Genomic DNA, 16,765 nt, shown 5'->3' with positions numbered 1-16,765 from the left:
GGAGCGATATTTAAAAAAAAAATAAAACATGAAAGGTCCTCTTTAAAGACTCATTACCATCGAGCATACCAAGTTATATTAGAGTAGGCAGGAGGTACAAATAATTAAACATTAAAAACGGTTTTTTTAATGCTAGTTAGCGATTATCTGCCATGGTAAAGGTGCCGCCGATTACCTAATGAACGAGCAAAACGCTCAATCATTGGGTGCGGTCAGTTGCTTTAGGAGCAAAATCAGGCAGGGTGGCATCAGTGCAAGTAAAGGTATTTATCTCAATACAAAACCATGAAAGGTCCTCTTTTTAAGTGTACCTAAAGTGGTAATGGTGAACCCTATGGTGGAATGGTAGACCGTAATATATTTTATTAGAAAGTGCCTGCTTCTGCACCTATATCTTTTCCCAGGGGCGAACTAGCCACTTAAAGTGACCCTGGAAAAAAACTAAAAGTGGCCCATGCAAATTTACAGAAGGTGGGTCAGCACAAGTAGGCCGGGCAGACACAAATAGGTGGGGTCAGCCATACTGTCTGCAGTGTCGGCTACAGGCCTCTTCCAACCTGAGGTCTCAGATGTCTGCATCCCTGTGTCCTCTGTATAGGCTTCATGCCTAGTGTTCTCTTTCCTACGGGAGTGAACAGCGGGGAAGAAAGCCATGGGCATCTGTGCCCACAGCTGTTTTTAACCGTATCACCATCTTGACAATAGTGAAATGAAGAGGGCATCTGTTGTACTTGGCTGGGTACATAAGTACATGATGCACCCATTGTTAATGTTGGGAGCATGAGGTCACTATACTCTGTGGCTTCAAGAGGGCTCAAACATTATCCTTCTCTTGGATGAGATAATAAATCACTTCCTCACAGTTCTGCCTGGTCGCTGTCTGCTGAAAGCTCATCTCTCTGTTTCATTAGACAGTGAACAGGGCAAGGAGTAAGAAATAAATACAGAATACAAAATTATATAACAAAGTTCGCTAGTTTCACATATATTATTGGATTATGAAAAATACAAGTGTGGGTACAGTTTAAAGGGTTTCTGTCATGAGAAATAACGTTATGTAGCTGACTGACATGAGCGATGTGCTGATGTCAGCAGTACATAACAGTGTGCTTTATAACTCCCTGCTCCGTCTATTAACCCTTTGGCACGCCCAGGTCCAGTTGATTGACTTTCGAGTCCTCCCCAGTGTCCCGTAAATCGCGCACCTGCACCGTCCCGTTTAGTATTCGGCGCAGGAGCAGTGAGTGAAGGACGCGCTCCTGCTGCCAGCTTCCTCACTGCGCCGAAGGAAGGAAGCCGGCAGCATGAGCGCGTCCTTCACTCACTGGGCCTTCGCCGAATACTAAAAGGGACGGCGCGGGATTTACGGGACACTGAGGAGAGCTCGAAAGTCAATCAACTGGACCTGGGCGTGCCAAAGCGTGCGTAGACCGAGCCTCTAGGTGCTGAAGCAACACCCCAGTAGCACCTAGAGGCTCATTTAGCATATTATAAAAGTCTTTATTTTAAGAGTACGGCGGCCGGCAGGGAGTTATAAAGCATACTGTTATGTACTGCTGACATCAGCACATCGCTAATGTCAGTCAGCTACATAACGTTATTTCTCATGACAGAAACCCTTTAAGCTTTTCCCGCTGATTGTTGACATAAATATCAGAAGACCCTTTATTGGTATAGTTTGGTCAATATTTATTAATTTTATGCACTTATATAGCATTACTATATTCCACAGCGCTTTACAGACATTAGCATCAAGCTGTCCCCAATAGGACTCACAATCATTGACATTCATTGTCAATCGGGACAGAACGGAATGCACCAGAATGCATTCTGTTCCGTCTGGTTGTATTACCTTGCTGGACGGAAAACACTGCAAGCAGCGTTTTTCTGTCCGGCATGGGAAGTGGAGCAAGACGGATCCAGCATGAAACACAATGTAAATCAATAGTGCCAGATCAGTTTTCTCGGACACAAAAGAAAACTGACCCGGCTCCCATTGACTTACAGTGGTTTTAGTGCCGGATCCGTCATGACCATTTTAGAGATAATACAACCGGATCCGTTCATAACAGATGCATCCAGCTGTATTATCCTAACGGAAGTGTGTTTGCTGATCCCTGCCGGAAAGTGAAAGTAGCCTAAGCTGAGCAGCATCTCCATTGAAGCATGCATACATAGACATGTTATTAATAGTAAAATCACATTCATACTAATTTCTTGTTTAACTCTTTTCTAGTTCCTCTCACAAATAATGGTGTTCCTAATTAATATTGTGAGCTCCATATTCTGTGGTCATTTGGGCAAGATTGAACTAGACTCTGTAACACTTGCTGTAGCCGTAAGTATTAGCAATGTAGCTTAACTATAGATTGACAGTAAGACACATCATATGTTAATGGTTTAATTTGAAAAGGTTCTCTGGGTTTTTCATAAAATCCTGGCATCTTCCTGTGTAGGAACAGTTAGAAGAGGAGAACTCTTTCAGAATAATCCGATATGGAAAATACAGTTTGACACTTAATTTATGGCTGTGTTGTCTACGTGTTTTGGACCACACTGGTCTCTATCAGGAACACAATAACATGGCTTAATAAAATAAACCATGTAGTAAAAAAAAAAACACTTGGAGGTCAGCGTCCAAGGAATTGGGTGGAGAGTATGCAAATAGTTCACAAATAAAGTAATATATAAAATCTAAAATCGGAATAATCTATAAAACTGCATGCTCCTTATTGAAATAGCTAGTGCCGCTGAAAGAAACCTCCTCTTCTTACTGCTCCTACTGTTTAGAACCCCGGCCCGGCTGTGGACCCAGTAAGGTCTGTGTGCAGCACCTCAAGAACAGTTAATCCCCACTCCCCCTGGGTTTGGTGAGCTGCATTGCCCTGAGCAGCCGTTTGTTGTCTATACTGTCCTATCATGCTGATGTTCTCCCTCTTCTTTTCTTATTATGTGATTGTCCTGTGTAGGAAAGTAGTTTGGTCAGTATTTCTAACGTCTCACCCCCGATGCCGCTGTCGCCGTTTCCTAAGGCCCCCTTCACACGGGCATCGCGGGTGAGGGCCGGATACGTTTAGGGTGCATTGCGGGAAACCCGCGCGAGTAGGCACGCAATTTCAGTCAGTTTTGTCTGCGATTGCGTTCCGATGTTCAGTTTTTTTCATGCGAGTGCAATGTGTTTTGCACGCGCGTGAGAAAAACCTGAATGTGGTACCCAGACCCGAACCCAGACTTCTTCACTGAATTTCGGGTTTGGGTTTTGTTGTTCTGTAGATTTTATTATTTTCCATTATAACAATAATAACATTCTTTAATACAGAATGCTAAGTATAATGTCAATTCAGGGTTAAAAAATAATAAAAACATAACTCACTTCATCCACTTGATTGCGCAGCTGGCATCGTCATCTTTCTTTTTCTTTCAGGACCTGCAAAAGGACCTTTGATGACGTAATCGCGCTCACCACGTGGTGAGTGCGATTACGTCATCAAAGGTCCTTTTACAGGTCCTGAAAGAAGAAGAAGGAGAAAGAAGACTATGCCGGCTGTGCGATCAAGTGGATGAGGTGAGTTAATTTTTTTTCAATTTTTTAACCCCTCAAGGCACATTTTATTAAGCATTCTGTATTAAGAATGCTATTATTTTAGCTTTATAACCTATGTTATAAGGAAAAATAATACAGTGAATAGACTTTAATGAAGTCCGGGGTTGCTCATCCCTATCATCTCCTAGCAACCATGCGTGAAAATCGCACCGCATCCGCGGATGCTTGCGATTTTCACGCAGCCCCATTCATATCTATGGGGCCTGCGTTGCGTGAAAAAAGCTGAATATAGAACATGTTGCGATTTTCACGCAATGCACAAGTGATGCGTGAAAATCACCGCTCATCTGCACAGCCCCATTGAAGTGAATGGGTCCGGATTCAGTGCGGGTGCAATGCGTTCACCTCACAGATTGCACCCGCGCTGAATTCTCGCCCGTGTGAAAGGGCCCTAAGTCTTTCTGTTTATCTGCATGTACTGTATACTAGGGCTCCAACAATTACTCTATGTAATCGACACAAAAAAATCCTCAATGTGGTTTTCCTGCATCGAGGATTCGTTTTGATCATCTGACCACGGAGCGTGAGTGAAGTGAAGCCTATCGCTCACCGCTCCGTGGCCTCCTGTCGGCACCGCGCTGCACTGTCTTGTAACTGGCGTGCACACATCGTCAGCGTGCACTGCCTGACGCTGTGTGACGTCAGGTCCCAGTGCATGTTGGGAAGTAGAAGATGCTGTGGTCCTTCTCCTGTGGACTCCATATCAGCCAGCCGCACATCCTGCCAGGAAAGGTAAGTATTATAGGGGGAGGGGGGAACATGAAGGGGCGGATGGCACCGGGGGACATGGCATGGAGAGGATGATGGCACTGGGGGACATGGCATGGAGGGGCTGATGGCCATGGGGAACATGATGGCATGGAGGGGCTGATGGCCATGGGGAACATGATGGCATGGAGGGGCTGATGGCCATGGGGAACATGATGGCATGGAGGGGCTGATTTGCCATGGGGAACATGATGGCATGGAGGGGCTGATGGCCATGGGGAACATGATGGCATGGAGGGGCTGATGGCCATGGGGAACATGATGGCATGGAGGGGCTGATGGCCATGGGGAACATGATGGCATGGAGGGGCTGATGGCATGGCGGGGCTGATGATTTTTTTTAAAAAGGAAAATGTTCTTTTAATTCGTTTTTTTCCTTATTAGAGTACTCGATCAATCGTTGGATTAATCGATAGAATACTTGCAGCTCTACTGTATACGCAGCTGAACAGAAAGACCCTGGAACATTTCCAGTTGGGATCCAAACGGAAGAGCCTGCTGCCAGTCTGAGACAGCAGCATTGACAATGTGATGGACAGGTAAATAATGATCTATCTTTCCTACACAGGATAGAAGATGCCAGGATTTTATGAAAAGACCTCATTTGAGGGGAGTCTGTCAAGCGGATTAAGCAGTATTAAAGGGGTATACAAATGCTTAATTGTGAGAAACCGCAACTTTAAACATTTACACCCTAAGGCTCATGCACATGACCGCGCTGTGTTTTGTGGTCCGCAAATTACCAAACTGAACGGGCCGCCTATAATAGAAATTAGAGATCGACCGATTATCGGTTTTACCGATATCGGCCGATATTCAGGATTTTGAACGTTATCGGTATCTATTTTGCCGATATTCCGATAATGTATGGGGAACACAGATCGCGCTGCTGTCAGCGCTCTCCGAGTTCCCTCAGCAGCACAGGGGAGAAGGAAGCAGTGTCTCCCTCCCCCTGTGCTGCTGCCACTGCAGCCAGTGAGAGGAAGGAAGACAAGAGAAGGGGAGGGGCTGTGGCCGCTGCGCAACCAATGAAGAGAAATCTCTCATTCATTCATATACAGGAGGCGGGAGCTGGCTGCAGAATCACATAGCCGGCTCCCGACCTCTATGAGCGGTAGCTGCGATCCGCGGTAGTTAACCCCTCAGGTGCCGCGGATCGCAGATACCGCTCATGAAGGCCAAGAGCCGGATATGTGATTCTGCAGCCAGCTCCCGCCTCCTGTATATGAATGAATGAGAGATTTCTCTTCATTGATGGCGCAGTGCGCCCCCCCCCCCCCCCAAGCACCCCAGTATTAATCATTGGAGGCGCAGTGTGCCCCCCACCCCAGTATTAAAAACATTGGTGGCGCAGTGCACCCCCCCACCCAGTATTAATCATTGGTGGCAGTGGCCACAGGATCCCCTCTCCCCTGCTCCTCCGATCGGAGCCGAGCAGTGTAATCCTGGGGCTCCGATCGGTTACCATGGCAGCCAGGACGCTACTGAAGCCCTGGCTGCCATGGTAAGCTCCATGCTGCTGTGTGCACAAAGCAACAGAGCAGCAGGGACAGTGTGAGCTCCTATTCACCCTGATGGAGATCTATCAGGGTGAATAGGACAAGGGTTCTAGTCCCTAAGGGGGCTAAAAGTTAGTAAAAAAAATAAAAATATTAAGTATATAAATGAAAGAAAGATTTAAAAAAATAAAAATAAATACACGTTAACAATAAACATATTAATTTTCAGCAGATTTGTGTAGGAATTTTATTTTATTTTTTCAAAAATGAAAATTACCAAAATATCGGTATAAATTATCAGCTATCGGCCTGAAAGTTCACAAATTATCGGTATCGGCCCTAAAAAATCAATATCGGTCGATCCCTAATAGAAATGCTTAACGGAACAACGGATGCGGACAGCACACGGAGAGCTGTCCGCATCTTTTGCAGCCCCATTGAAGTGAATGGGTCCTCATCTGAGCCTCAAAAAAATGGAACCAAACCACATTCGTGTGCATCAGGTGTAAGGGAAGGAAATGACAGTAATCAAATGCATTTTTGGGCTTCATCTTCATTGTTGTTCTCTCTTGATTGTTTCGTTATTATGGGAACATTTCCATCAAGCCTCTCCATGATTTGGTTTGTCTCACCCCAGGTATAGACTTGTAGACCTTAGCGACAAGACACATTTATTTGTTTTACATTTACTGTTTTCTTTCCTAAATTTACCTTCTTCTATATTAGACCAGCACGCATTATGATATTGCTGATCTCAGTATATTTTAGAATGAATTAAAACCGTATAGAAGGTTAGAATGCTATAATGTTTAACTGTCTTTATCCTCTATTAACAGGTTATAAATGTAACCGGTATATCTGTGGGCTCTGGTTTAGCCTCTACTTGCGACACTCTCATGTCTCAGGTATGTTTTGACAGATCAGTAGCAGTGGTATAGGTGTAAAAAGTAAAGCGGCACATGGACCTTAGTACCCAACGTGGTCCCAAAGACCCCTCTGTCACACAAGAAGTTCTGTAAATTGCATGTGATGTGTCATCTTATGATAGAATAACTGCTTGTATTTGTAACTACAGTTTTAATACTCTGCTTTTTCAGAGGGGATAATGTAACAGTACCATAATTTGTGTAATATTTAATTTAGTTTTAATTATAATGTTCCTGAATCAGAAAGTGGGCCTAGAAAACAATGGATACTAAAGGGGTTTTCCAGATAATTTTTTTTCACATAGGCCAGAAAATGTTACAAATGAAAAGCATTATTTACCTCCGCCGATCCTCCGCCACTGCTGTTCCAAAGCTGCTCTGCCAACTGCAGCTTCTCACTTTCTGCCCTGGTTTGACATGCAGGAAATGCTAGAAAAGGCCCAGTAAGGTCTAGAATTTATGCCAATCACAGGCTATTTATTGGCTGAGCTGGTCTTTACTGGCATTTTACGGCATATTGAGCAAGGTCAGGAACTGGAGCAGTGTTTCAGGATTGCAGTATTTGGGGGTACTATCTCTTCTTGAGGAGAGAGCGCCTTAGTCGGCATGAGGAGAGTTATAGGCCATACATGCTCCTCTGGAATTCTGGGAAGAAAGGGATGCAAATTAGCTCTTAACAAGCTCTGCCTCTAATGCCACCAGATGTAAGGCAACTATCCTATAATTCAACGTCTGACCATTTGAATAGGCCTAGAGACATGACGCGGGTATTAAATAAGCCAGCACCTCATCTGCAGATAGCTGTATCAGGATCATTGCCCCTCAGCAGTGCAGAACAGAGAGCACTGGCTTAACTGGGTGAGAGGCCTAAGTCTGGATTTGGGGGTACTATTTCACCTTGGGGAGAGAGAGCCTTAGTCGGAGTGAGGAGATTTATAGGCCATTCATGCTCCTGGAAATTTGGGAAGAAAGGGATGCAAATGAGCTCTGAACAAGCTCTGCCTCTAATGCCACCAGTACATCAGGTAGCATTAGAGGCAGAGCTTGTTAAGAGCTCATTTGTGTCCCTTTCTTCCCAGCATTGGGGTAGTGAGGAATCAGCTGAATTGAAGGGGTTGTGCCAAGTATAGGAGTTCTCCACTATCTACTGGAAAAGGAATAACTAATGGTGGGTTTACAGAGCAATATTTTTGGGCCAATTTTTGAGAATGAACGCTCTTTCCAGATAATTGGACAGTGTAAAGTTACCGCAGATCACCTGATGAGTGAACTAAATGCTGAAATGATCTTTTGTGCAGAACATCAATCATCGTTTCTGAGCAGCAGATTGTGCTGAGTAAATGAATTTGTATGAATGCCAGTAGCCATTGCTCATCCTTATACAGTGGAGGTGATCACTGCATGTAAATGCAGCTCTTTCCTCCACAGACGAGCAGGCAGTTATTGGGACGGGACGCTTCTTGATAATTGTCTGCTCATCCACCTTAAGTGATCAGTAGGGGTCTGACCGCTGGGACCCTCAGCAATCCCAAGAATGGGTGTCCTATATTCCCATATTGATGGAGCGTCTCTTTTCATTCTCTATGGGACTGGTAGAGATTTGAAGGGGTATTCCCCTTACAGACAATGGGGACATATGCCCCCATTGTCTGATAGGTGCGGGTCCCTCCTCTGGGATCCGCACCTACAACAAGAACTGAGCGGGAAGAGCTGTGGCTGGAGGACCCCAGATTTCCCGGGGTCCGTTCATCACCAAGCGCTGCTCCCATAGAAGTGAATGGGAGCGCACCGCGCATGCGCAACCCCTGCTTCCATTCATTTCTATGGGGCAGACGGAAATAGCGCTCGGCTATTTTCGGCGGCCCCATAGAAATGAATAGAGGGCGGCTGCGCATGCGCAGTGCTCCCTCTGTTCATTTCCCCGCTCTGTTCTCATTGTAGGTGCGGGTCCAGAGGTGGGACCTGCACCTATCAGACAATGGGGGCATATCCTAGCTATTTGCCCCCATGGTCTGGGATGGGAATACCCCTTTAACATTTTCACATTTAACATTTTTGGGTATTTTTTTTATTCAATTCTGCCGGAAACACCCTTTTAATATTGTTGTTGTTTTACCATCTATTCCGCTCAGCTTAAATTATTCTATTATTTAATAGAAGGTTAATAGTTATTCTATGAACAGTCAATCTCTTGCCTAAGTGATCTGTTACCCTGAACCTGTCATTTATCAACCAGCCTTTAATGTTTAATATCCAGACCACAAAACCTCTAATGGTTTTTTTATGTCTTATAATTGTATTCTTGCAGTAACTCTTGCTTCTGCTGAAGTTTATATAGTTATATATTAGTTTTATTGTATAATGAGATTTGCTGCTTCCACGTACAATTAATCGCCCAGCGTTTCACCGTTTGATACTGAACAGAAGCAATCTTGCCCACATTCATGGTTTGAAAATATGTCTTGAACGAGTCCTGTTCATATATTATTCATATATTAGAAGGATTGTTACATTGCTCTTATGTCAAGGCCATTCTCCACCAGTTAAAGGGGTTGGCCACTATATAAGTACTTTCCACTATGTAGTGGGAGGTAGGGTAAAAAAGAGTTTCCTAATATACTTTATAAAAACATTACCATTCGGATTTTTTTTATAATAATCCCCGCTCTGCGTGCAGCCAGTTCGGTAATGGCTGCACGCGACATGGAGGAGCTTTAGAGAAAGCTCGTCCATGGCTTTATTGTAACTGCACATGTGCTGCTTTTCCTAATAAGAGCAGCGCATGCCCAGTTTGCCACTGGCACGCTCCCTGCTCCGACTCTGTCTCTACAGCTGGCTTACTATTCCTGTCCGAGTTCTGAGTGGGAAGAGAAGTAAGAACGTGTCGGGGATCAGACAGGCTCTTACTTTTCTTCCCGCTCCGAACTCTGACAGGAATAATTAGCCGGTTGTAGAGACAGAGTCTGAGCAGGGAAGCGCACCAGTGGCAGGGGCAGACTGGGCATGCGCTGCTCTTATTAGGAAAAGCAGCGCAGGTGCAGTTACAATAAAGCCATGGACGAGTTTTCTCTAAATCTCCTCCATGTCGCGTGCAGCCATTACCGAACTGGCTGCACGCAGAGCGGGGCTTAGGGGGCGGGGCTCATTATAAAAACATTACCATTTGGATTTTTTTTTATAAAGTATATTGGGAAACTCTTTTTTACCCTACCTCCCACTATATAGTGGAAAGTACTTATATAGTGGCCAACCCCTTTAAACACAGCAACGACACAGACCTCAGGCTAATACATTGTGAAAAGCTTATCACCACGTGTGGGCATTGGCTTCGGCTTCATTCACTGACAACAGTGAGAGATGTTGTAAATCATAAACATGTAACACAAAAAGTATATTCTTTAAGTAGTTAAAGGGGTTGTCCAGGATAAGAAAAACATAGCTGCCTTCTTCCAAAAAACGCGCCACAGGTAGTGCATGGTATTGCGACTCTGCTCAATTCACTTCAATGGAGCTCAGCTGCAATACACATACAACCCATGGACAGAAGAAAGCAGCCATGTTTTTCTTACCATTTAATTTTTAGTCAAAGCCTTTTAATTTTCATCTTTTTTTTTACCAGAGTAATATTATCATTGTGTTTCACCTAGAAGTAGCTTTCTGTAGCTATGAAGTCATATTATTTAGCAATAAGAATATACTGTATGTGAAAAATGGCACCTAACATGCCGAACAGACATCCAGTTACACTGTGTGATATCTTAAGGCATACAGAAAAATGTTCTTGAATTGTAGTGATGCCACTGACAAAATCTTATGACTATGAGTATAAAGCATCTCTACATGCATTCCTCTGGTCTCAATAGCGAAGTCTGTACCCAGCAGACGGAAGAGTGTATCTTCAGGGGATGAGAAACTTCAGAGGGTCTATAAATAATGAGTGTTTTAGGAAGACAATCGTGCTATAGAGCCTGCAGTTTTTTTGCCTGTCAGATGATTGGCACATGGCTTTATCAATACAGTCACATTGCTAAGAATGTATAATGAACAAGGTAGAAAGAATAAGGAATCAGCGGCACTGCTGCTCTCGCCGCACGTTCACCCCAACCAAGGGCCCAGCAGTGTGTACAGATTGGCGTGGTGCTCAGCGAGGTTGATGCAAGTAATTACTTGATATTACATGAGAGTAGATGAAAGAAATCGCGCGAAACGGCCGCAAGTCTTGCGCGAAACGGCCGTCACCGCCTACTCACACTGAAGGGCCATCCCGCTCCCCAGCCCGCGAACTTCCTGCAAGAAATAAAGCCTTGAAGTTCTCCTATGCAGTTGTGAGTGCCGCGATTTCTTTCATCTACTCTCATGTGATATCACATTGCTAAGAATGTTGATTCAACGAAGGTGCTTTGAGCATTATTCAGCATATTCCTATGCACAATACAATAAATTCTCCACAGATGAAATAATTTGTCAGAGATGATGGCACTGGGGTCCTGGGTTCCAATCTGACCAAGGGCGACATCTGCATGAAGTCTGTATGTTCTACATGTAATCTGGTTTCTGACTGCCCTCCAAAGACCTACTGATGGGTAACTTGAGCCCCACAGGGAATACTGAGTGGTAACAGTGTTTTGTAAAACTGCAAGAAAAAGGGGGTCAGCCAGCACATCCCAATGCGCAGGTGCACGCTGCGATGGCTAGAAACACGAAGAAAAAAACCACAATGCAACAGCACTCTGCAAATGCAAATAAAGTACATTAACCCTTTTCACCTTCCTGACCAGGCCATTTTTTGCAAATCTGACGTGTCACTGTATGTGTTGATAACTTTAAAACGCTTTTACTCATCCAAGCCATTCTGAGATTTTCTCGTCACATATTGTACTTCATGACAGTGGTAAATTTGAGTCAAAATATTTCATTTTTATTTATAAAAAAATAAATAAATTTACAAAAAAAAAATAAAAAATTAGCAATTTTCAAAATGTCAATTGCTCTGCTTTTAAAACAGATAGTGATATCTCCTAAAATAGTTATTACTTTACATTTCCCATATGTCTACTTCATGTTTTGGATCATTTTGTAAATAGATTTTCTTTTTTTTTGGGATGTTAGAATTTTAGAAGCAAAATAAATAAATGTGGCTGGCTGCCAGTAGTTTGCAGGTGCTTTTACTTCATAGTGCTGCATACATATAGTAACATAGTATATAAGGCCAAAAAAAGACATTTGTCCATCCAGGTCGGCCTGTTATCCTGCAAGTTGATCCAGATGCAAGCAAAAAACAACAACTGTGAGGTAGAAGCCAATTTTCCCGACTCCAATTGGGCAATCGGAATAACTCCCTGGATCAACGACCCCTCTCTAGTACCTATAGCCTGTAATATTATTACAATCCAGAAATACATCCAGGCCCCTCTTGAACTCTTTTAGTGAACTCACCATCACCACCTCCTCAGGCAGAGAGTTCCATAGTCTCACTGCTCTTACCGTAAAGAATCCTCTTCTATGTCTGTGTACAAACCTTATTTCCTCCAGACGCAGAGGATGTCCCCTCGTCACAGTACTGGGGTTAAGTAGATGATGGGAGAGATCTCTGTACTGCCCCTGATATATTTATACAAAGTAATTAGATCTCCCCTCAGTCGTCTTTTTTTCTAAAGTGAATAACCCTAATGTTGATAATCTTTCAGGGTACTGCAGTCCAACCATTCCAGTTATTACTTTAGTTGCCCTTCTCTGAACCCTCTCCAGCTCTGCTATGTCTGCCTTGATCACAGGAGCCCAGAACTGTACACAGTACTCCATGTGTGGTCTGACCAGTGATTTGTAAAGTGGTAGGACTATGTTCTCATCACGGGCATCTATGCCCCTTTTGATGCAACCCATTATCTTATTGGCCTTGGCAGCAGCTGCCTGACACTGGTTTTTGCAGCTTAGTTTGCTGTTCACTAAAATTCCTAGATCCTTTTCCATATCAGTGTTACCGAGTGTTTTACCATTTAGTATGTACGGGTGACTTGCATTATTCCTTCCCATGTGCATAACTTTACATTTGTCAGTGTTAAACCTCATCTGCCACTTATCTTCCCAAGCCTCCAATCTATCCAGATCCCTCTGTAGTAGTATACTGCCCTCTTCCGTGTCAATTACTTTACACAGTTTAGTGTCATCTGCAAAAATTTATATTTTACTGTGCAAGACTTCTACAATCAAAATATTGAAGAGAATAGGGCCCAATACTGACCCCTGAGGTACTCCGCTAGTGACAGTGACCCAATCTGAGTGTGTACCGTTAATAACCACCCTCTGTTTTCTATCATTGAGCCAGTTACTTACCCACATACAGACATTTTCTCCCAGTCCGAGCATTCTCATTTTATATACTAACCTTTTATGCGGTACAGTGTCAAATGCTTTGGAGAAGTCCAGATATACGACATCCATTGATTTGCTGCGGTCAAGTCTAGAACTTACCTCCCATAGAAACTGATAAAATTAGTTTGACATGACCGATCGCTCATGAATGATATGGCGTTATTTGCTTATTTTCATTGAGGTACTCCAAGATAGCATCTCTTAGAAAACCTTCAAATAGTTTACCCATGACAGATGTTAAACTTACCGGCCTATAGTTTCCGGGCTCTGTTTTTTTGACCCTTTTTGGATATTGGCACTACATTTTCTATGCGCCAATCCTGTGAAACACTCCCTGTCAGTATAGAGTCCGCAAATATCAGAAATAAGGGTCTGGCTATGACATTGCTTAATTCTCTTAGGATACGGGGGTGTATGTCATCTGGCCCTGGCGATTAGTCTTTTTTAATCTTTTTAAGTCGCTGTTGTACTTCTTCCTGGGTCAGACAGGGCACTTTTAATGGGGAATTTACTTTTACATTCTGCATTTCATCTGACAGTTTTTATTTTTCTCAGTAAATACAGTGGAGAAAAAAATATTTAATAGCTTTGCTTTCTCCTCATCGCTCTCTGCAACTCCCCCCTCATTACTCTGTAGAGGGTCAACACCTTCAGATTTATACTTTTTACCATTTATATAATTGAAAAACATTTTAGGGTTAGATTTGCTCTTTGGCAATTAATCTCTCGGTCTCTAGTTTGGCTGCTTTTATTAGTTTTTTACATATTCTATTTTTTTTCCTTATAGTTTTTCAGTGCTTCCTCACCACCCTCCTGTTTTAGTGATTTTAAATGCTTTCTTTTTGTCATTTATTGCTATCTTTACAGTTCTATTTATCCACATTGTTTTTTTCTTGTTCCTTAACCTTTTATTCCCATAAGGTATGTACCTCTCACAATTAGATTTTAGGATGCTTTTAAAAATATCCCATTTTGTGGCAGTATTTTTATTTGTCCCAGTTAGTTAGGCTTATTGCCTCTTAGTTGGCTAAATTTAGCTTTTTTGAAGTTTGGTATTTTTTGTTCCTCCCCGAAGAAACACTCTTTTGAATGATAATTGGAAGGTTATTACTTTATGGTCACTATTTCCCAGGTGTCCCCCAACCTGCACATCTGTTGTTCTGTCAGGTCTATTGGTTAATATTAAGTCCAGTATGGCCGTGTCTCTATTCGGGTCCTGAACCAGTTGGGAAAGGTAATTGTCTTTGGTTATTACCAAGAACCTGTTTCCTTTATGAGATATACAGGTTTTAGTTTCCCAGTCTATATCTGGGAAGTTGAAGTCCCCCATAATAACCACCTCGTTTAGAAGTAGATTTTCTGTGGACTCTGGTATATTAGGTGGTTTATAATAAACTTATTAATATTTTATTATTGTTTTTGCCTCCATGTATTTCTACCCACAGTCACTCCACATGTTCATGTCCCTCACTTATATCTTCTCGGACTGTGGGCTTTAGACAGGACTTTATATAAAGGCAGACCCCTCCTCGTCTCCTGTTTTAGCGACCCTTTCTAACCCTGTACATTACTGCCCAGTCATAGCTATCATCCAGCCATGTCTCAGTTATTCCCACTATGTCATAGTCCTCCTCACACATCACTAATTCCAGTTCCAGTTCAACTGGCCTGGGCGGGGCTAAGCTCCGTTCACTTTAATGGAGCTTAGCCCCGCCCATGCCAGTTGATACTAGTCGTGACGTCACTGGGCCAGTGGTAAACAGTGAGAAGGGCGCGGCACTGCTGAAGCGCCGCTGCCTTCTGAAAAAGCTGATCGGCAGGGGTGTCGGGTGTCGGGCCCCTGCCGATCAGATGCTGATGATCTATCCAGAGGATAGATTATCAGTTTAAACAAACTGCAGAACCCTTTTAATACAAACACACACTTAAAAATAAAACACGTGAACGCTCACAAACTCGCGTTATTTGCCTGCTTGTATAAATGCAGCTCTCGAACCAGCCTGCTTTTTCTTCCTCTGGATTATATAAAACATTTAATAAAATAAATTGGAATAAAATAAAATAACAATCCCCAAATACAATTCTATGTAATAAAAGTCCTTATGTTAGGTTGATAAACTTGATCCCAATTGAATTTAAAAATAAATAAAGCAAATGCGGTTTTCATATGCAGTTACTTGGTTTTAGGCATGTGGTTAGGTGGTATATGATTTTGCTTGATTCAATCGCTTGATATGGATAGATTGAGATATGTCCATATAATTTATGACACTATATTCTCGTGTCTATTTGGATCAATGCGCTTGGTTGCAATCAGTTTGCATTCATATATGTGAATGCTGGTAAAATGTTCATCAAGTCCATGCTTTCATATCACAAAATGATCCAAATATATAAGTTGTGCTCAGAGGACGCTCATTTTCATCCACACTTAAGTGTAACTATAGTCTGTGTTACTCACGACCTTATGTGGTTTTCAGGATCAGTTCAGGTCTGAAGTCACTTTGTGAGGCTTACATAATAGAAAATATCCATAAATGGCCCAATTTTAGAAACACCCCCCCTCAAGGGGTGTTACAAACTTTATTAACCATTTAGGTGTTCCAGAAGAGTTATTGGCAAATGGAGATGAAAATTCAGAATTTAAATTTTTTGTCAAATTTTCAATTTTAATCCATTTTTTTCCAGTAACAAAGCAAGGGTTAACAGCCAAACAAAACTCAATATTTATTGCCCTGATTCTGTAGTTTACAGAAACACCCCATATGTGGTCGTAAACTGCTGTACGGGCACACAGCATGGAGCAGAAGGAAAGGAACACCATATGGTTTTTAGAGGGCAGATTTCACTGGGATAATTTTAAGTTGCCATGTCATAGAAACATAGAATGTGTCGGCAGATAAGAACCATTTGGCCCATCTAGTCTGCCCAATATACTGAGTACTATGGATAGCCCCTGGCCCTATCTTATATGAAGGATGGCCTTATGCCTATCCCATGCATGCTTAAACTCCTTCACTGTATTTGCAGCTACCACTTCTGCAGGTAAGCTATTCCATGCATCCACTACTCTCTCAGTAAAGTAATACTTCCTGATATTACTTTTAAACCTTTGCCCCTCTAATTTAAAACTATGTCCTCTTGTAGCAGTTTTTCTTCTTTTAAATATTCTCTCCTCTTTTACCTTGTTGATTCCCTTTATGTATTTAAAAGTTTCTATCATATCCCCTCTGTCTCCTCTTTCTTCCAAGCTATACATGTTAAGGTCCTTTAATCTTTCCTGGTAAGTTTTATCCTGCAATCCATGTACCAGTTTAGTAGCTCTTCTCTGAACTCTCTCCAAAGTATCAATATCCTTCTGGAGATATGGTCTCCAGTACTGAGCACAATACTCCAAATGAGGTCTCACTAGTGCTCTGTAGAGCAGCATGAGCACCTCCTTCTTTCTACTGGTAATTCCTCTCCCTATACACCCAAGCATTCTGCTAGCATTTCCTGCTGCTCTATGACATTGTCTGCCTACCTTTAAGGCTGGTTTCACACGGGCGTGTCCGGATTAGGTACGGATGCGTCCCGGTGTGTTGCGGCAAACCCGC

At 42.8% G+C, this 16,765-nt stretch overlaps 1 protein-coding gene across 4 annotated transcripts in view; it reads left to right on the top strand.

Moving 5' to 3' along the window:
• LOC120995510 (multidrug and toxin extrusion protein 2-like) overlaps positions 1-16,765 on the top strand; it is a 104,647-nt gene that overhangs the window by 30,898 nt on the left and 56,984 nt on the right. For all 4 annotated transcript variants that reach the window (XM_040424772.1, XM_040424776.1, XM_040424774.1 and 1 more), the window contains exons 2-3: positions 2,237-2,338; positions 6,708-6,776. In XM_040424772.1, the coding sequence (XP_040280706.1) occupies positions 2,237-2,338; positions 6,708-6,776 (171 nt within the window). The remainder of the gene's footprint in view (positions 1-2,236; positions 2,339-6,707; positions 6,777-16,765) is intronic.

The sequence above is a fragment of the Bufo bufo genome, chromosome 3 (genome assembly GCF_905171765.1).
Source record: "Bufo bufo chromosome 3, aBufBuf1.1, whole genome shotgun sequence".
NCBI lineage: Eukaryota > Metazoa > Chordata > Amphibia > Anura > Bufonidae > Bufo > Bufo bufo.
This window is presented reverse-complemented; position numbering and strand designations above follow the sequence as displayed.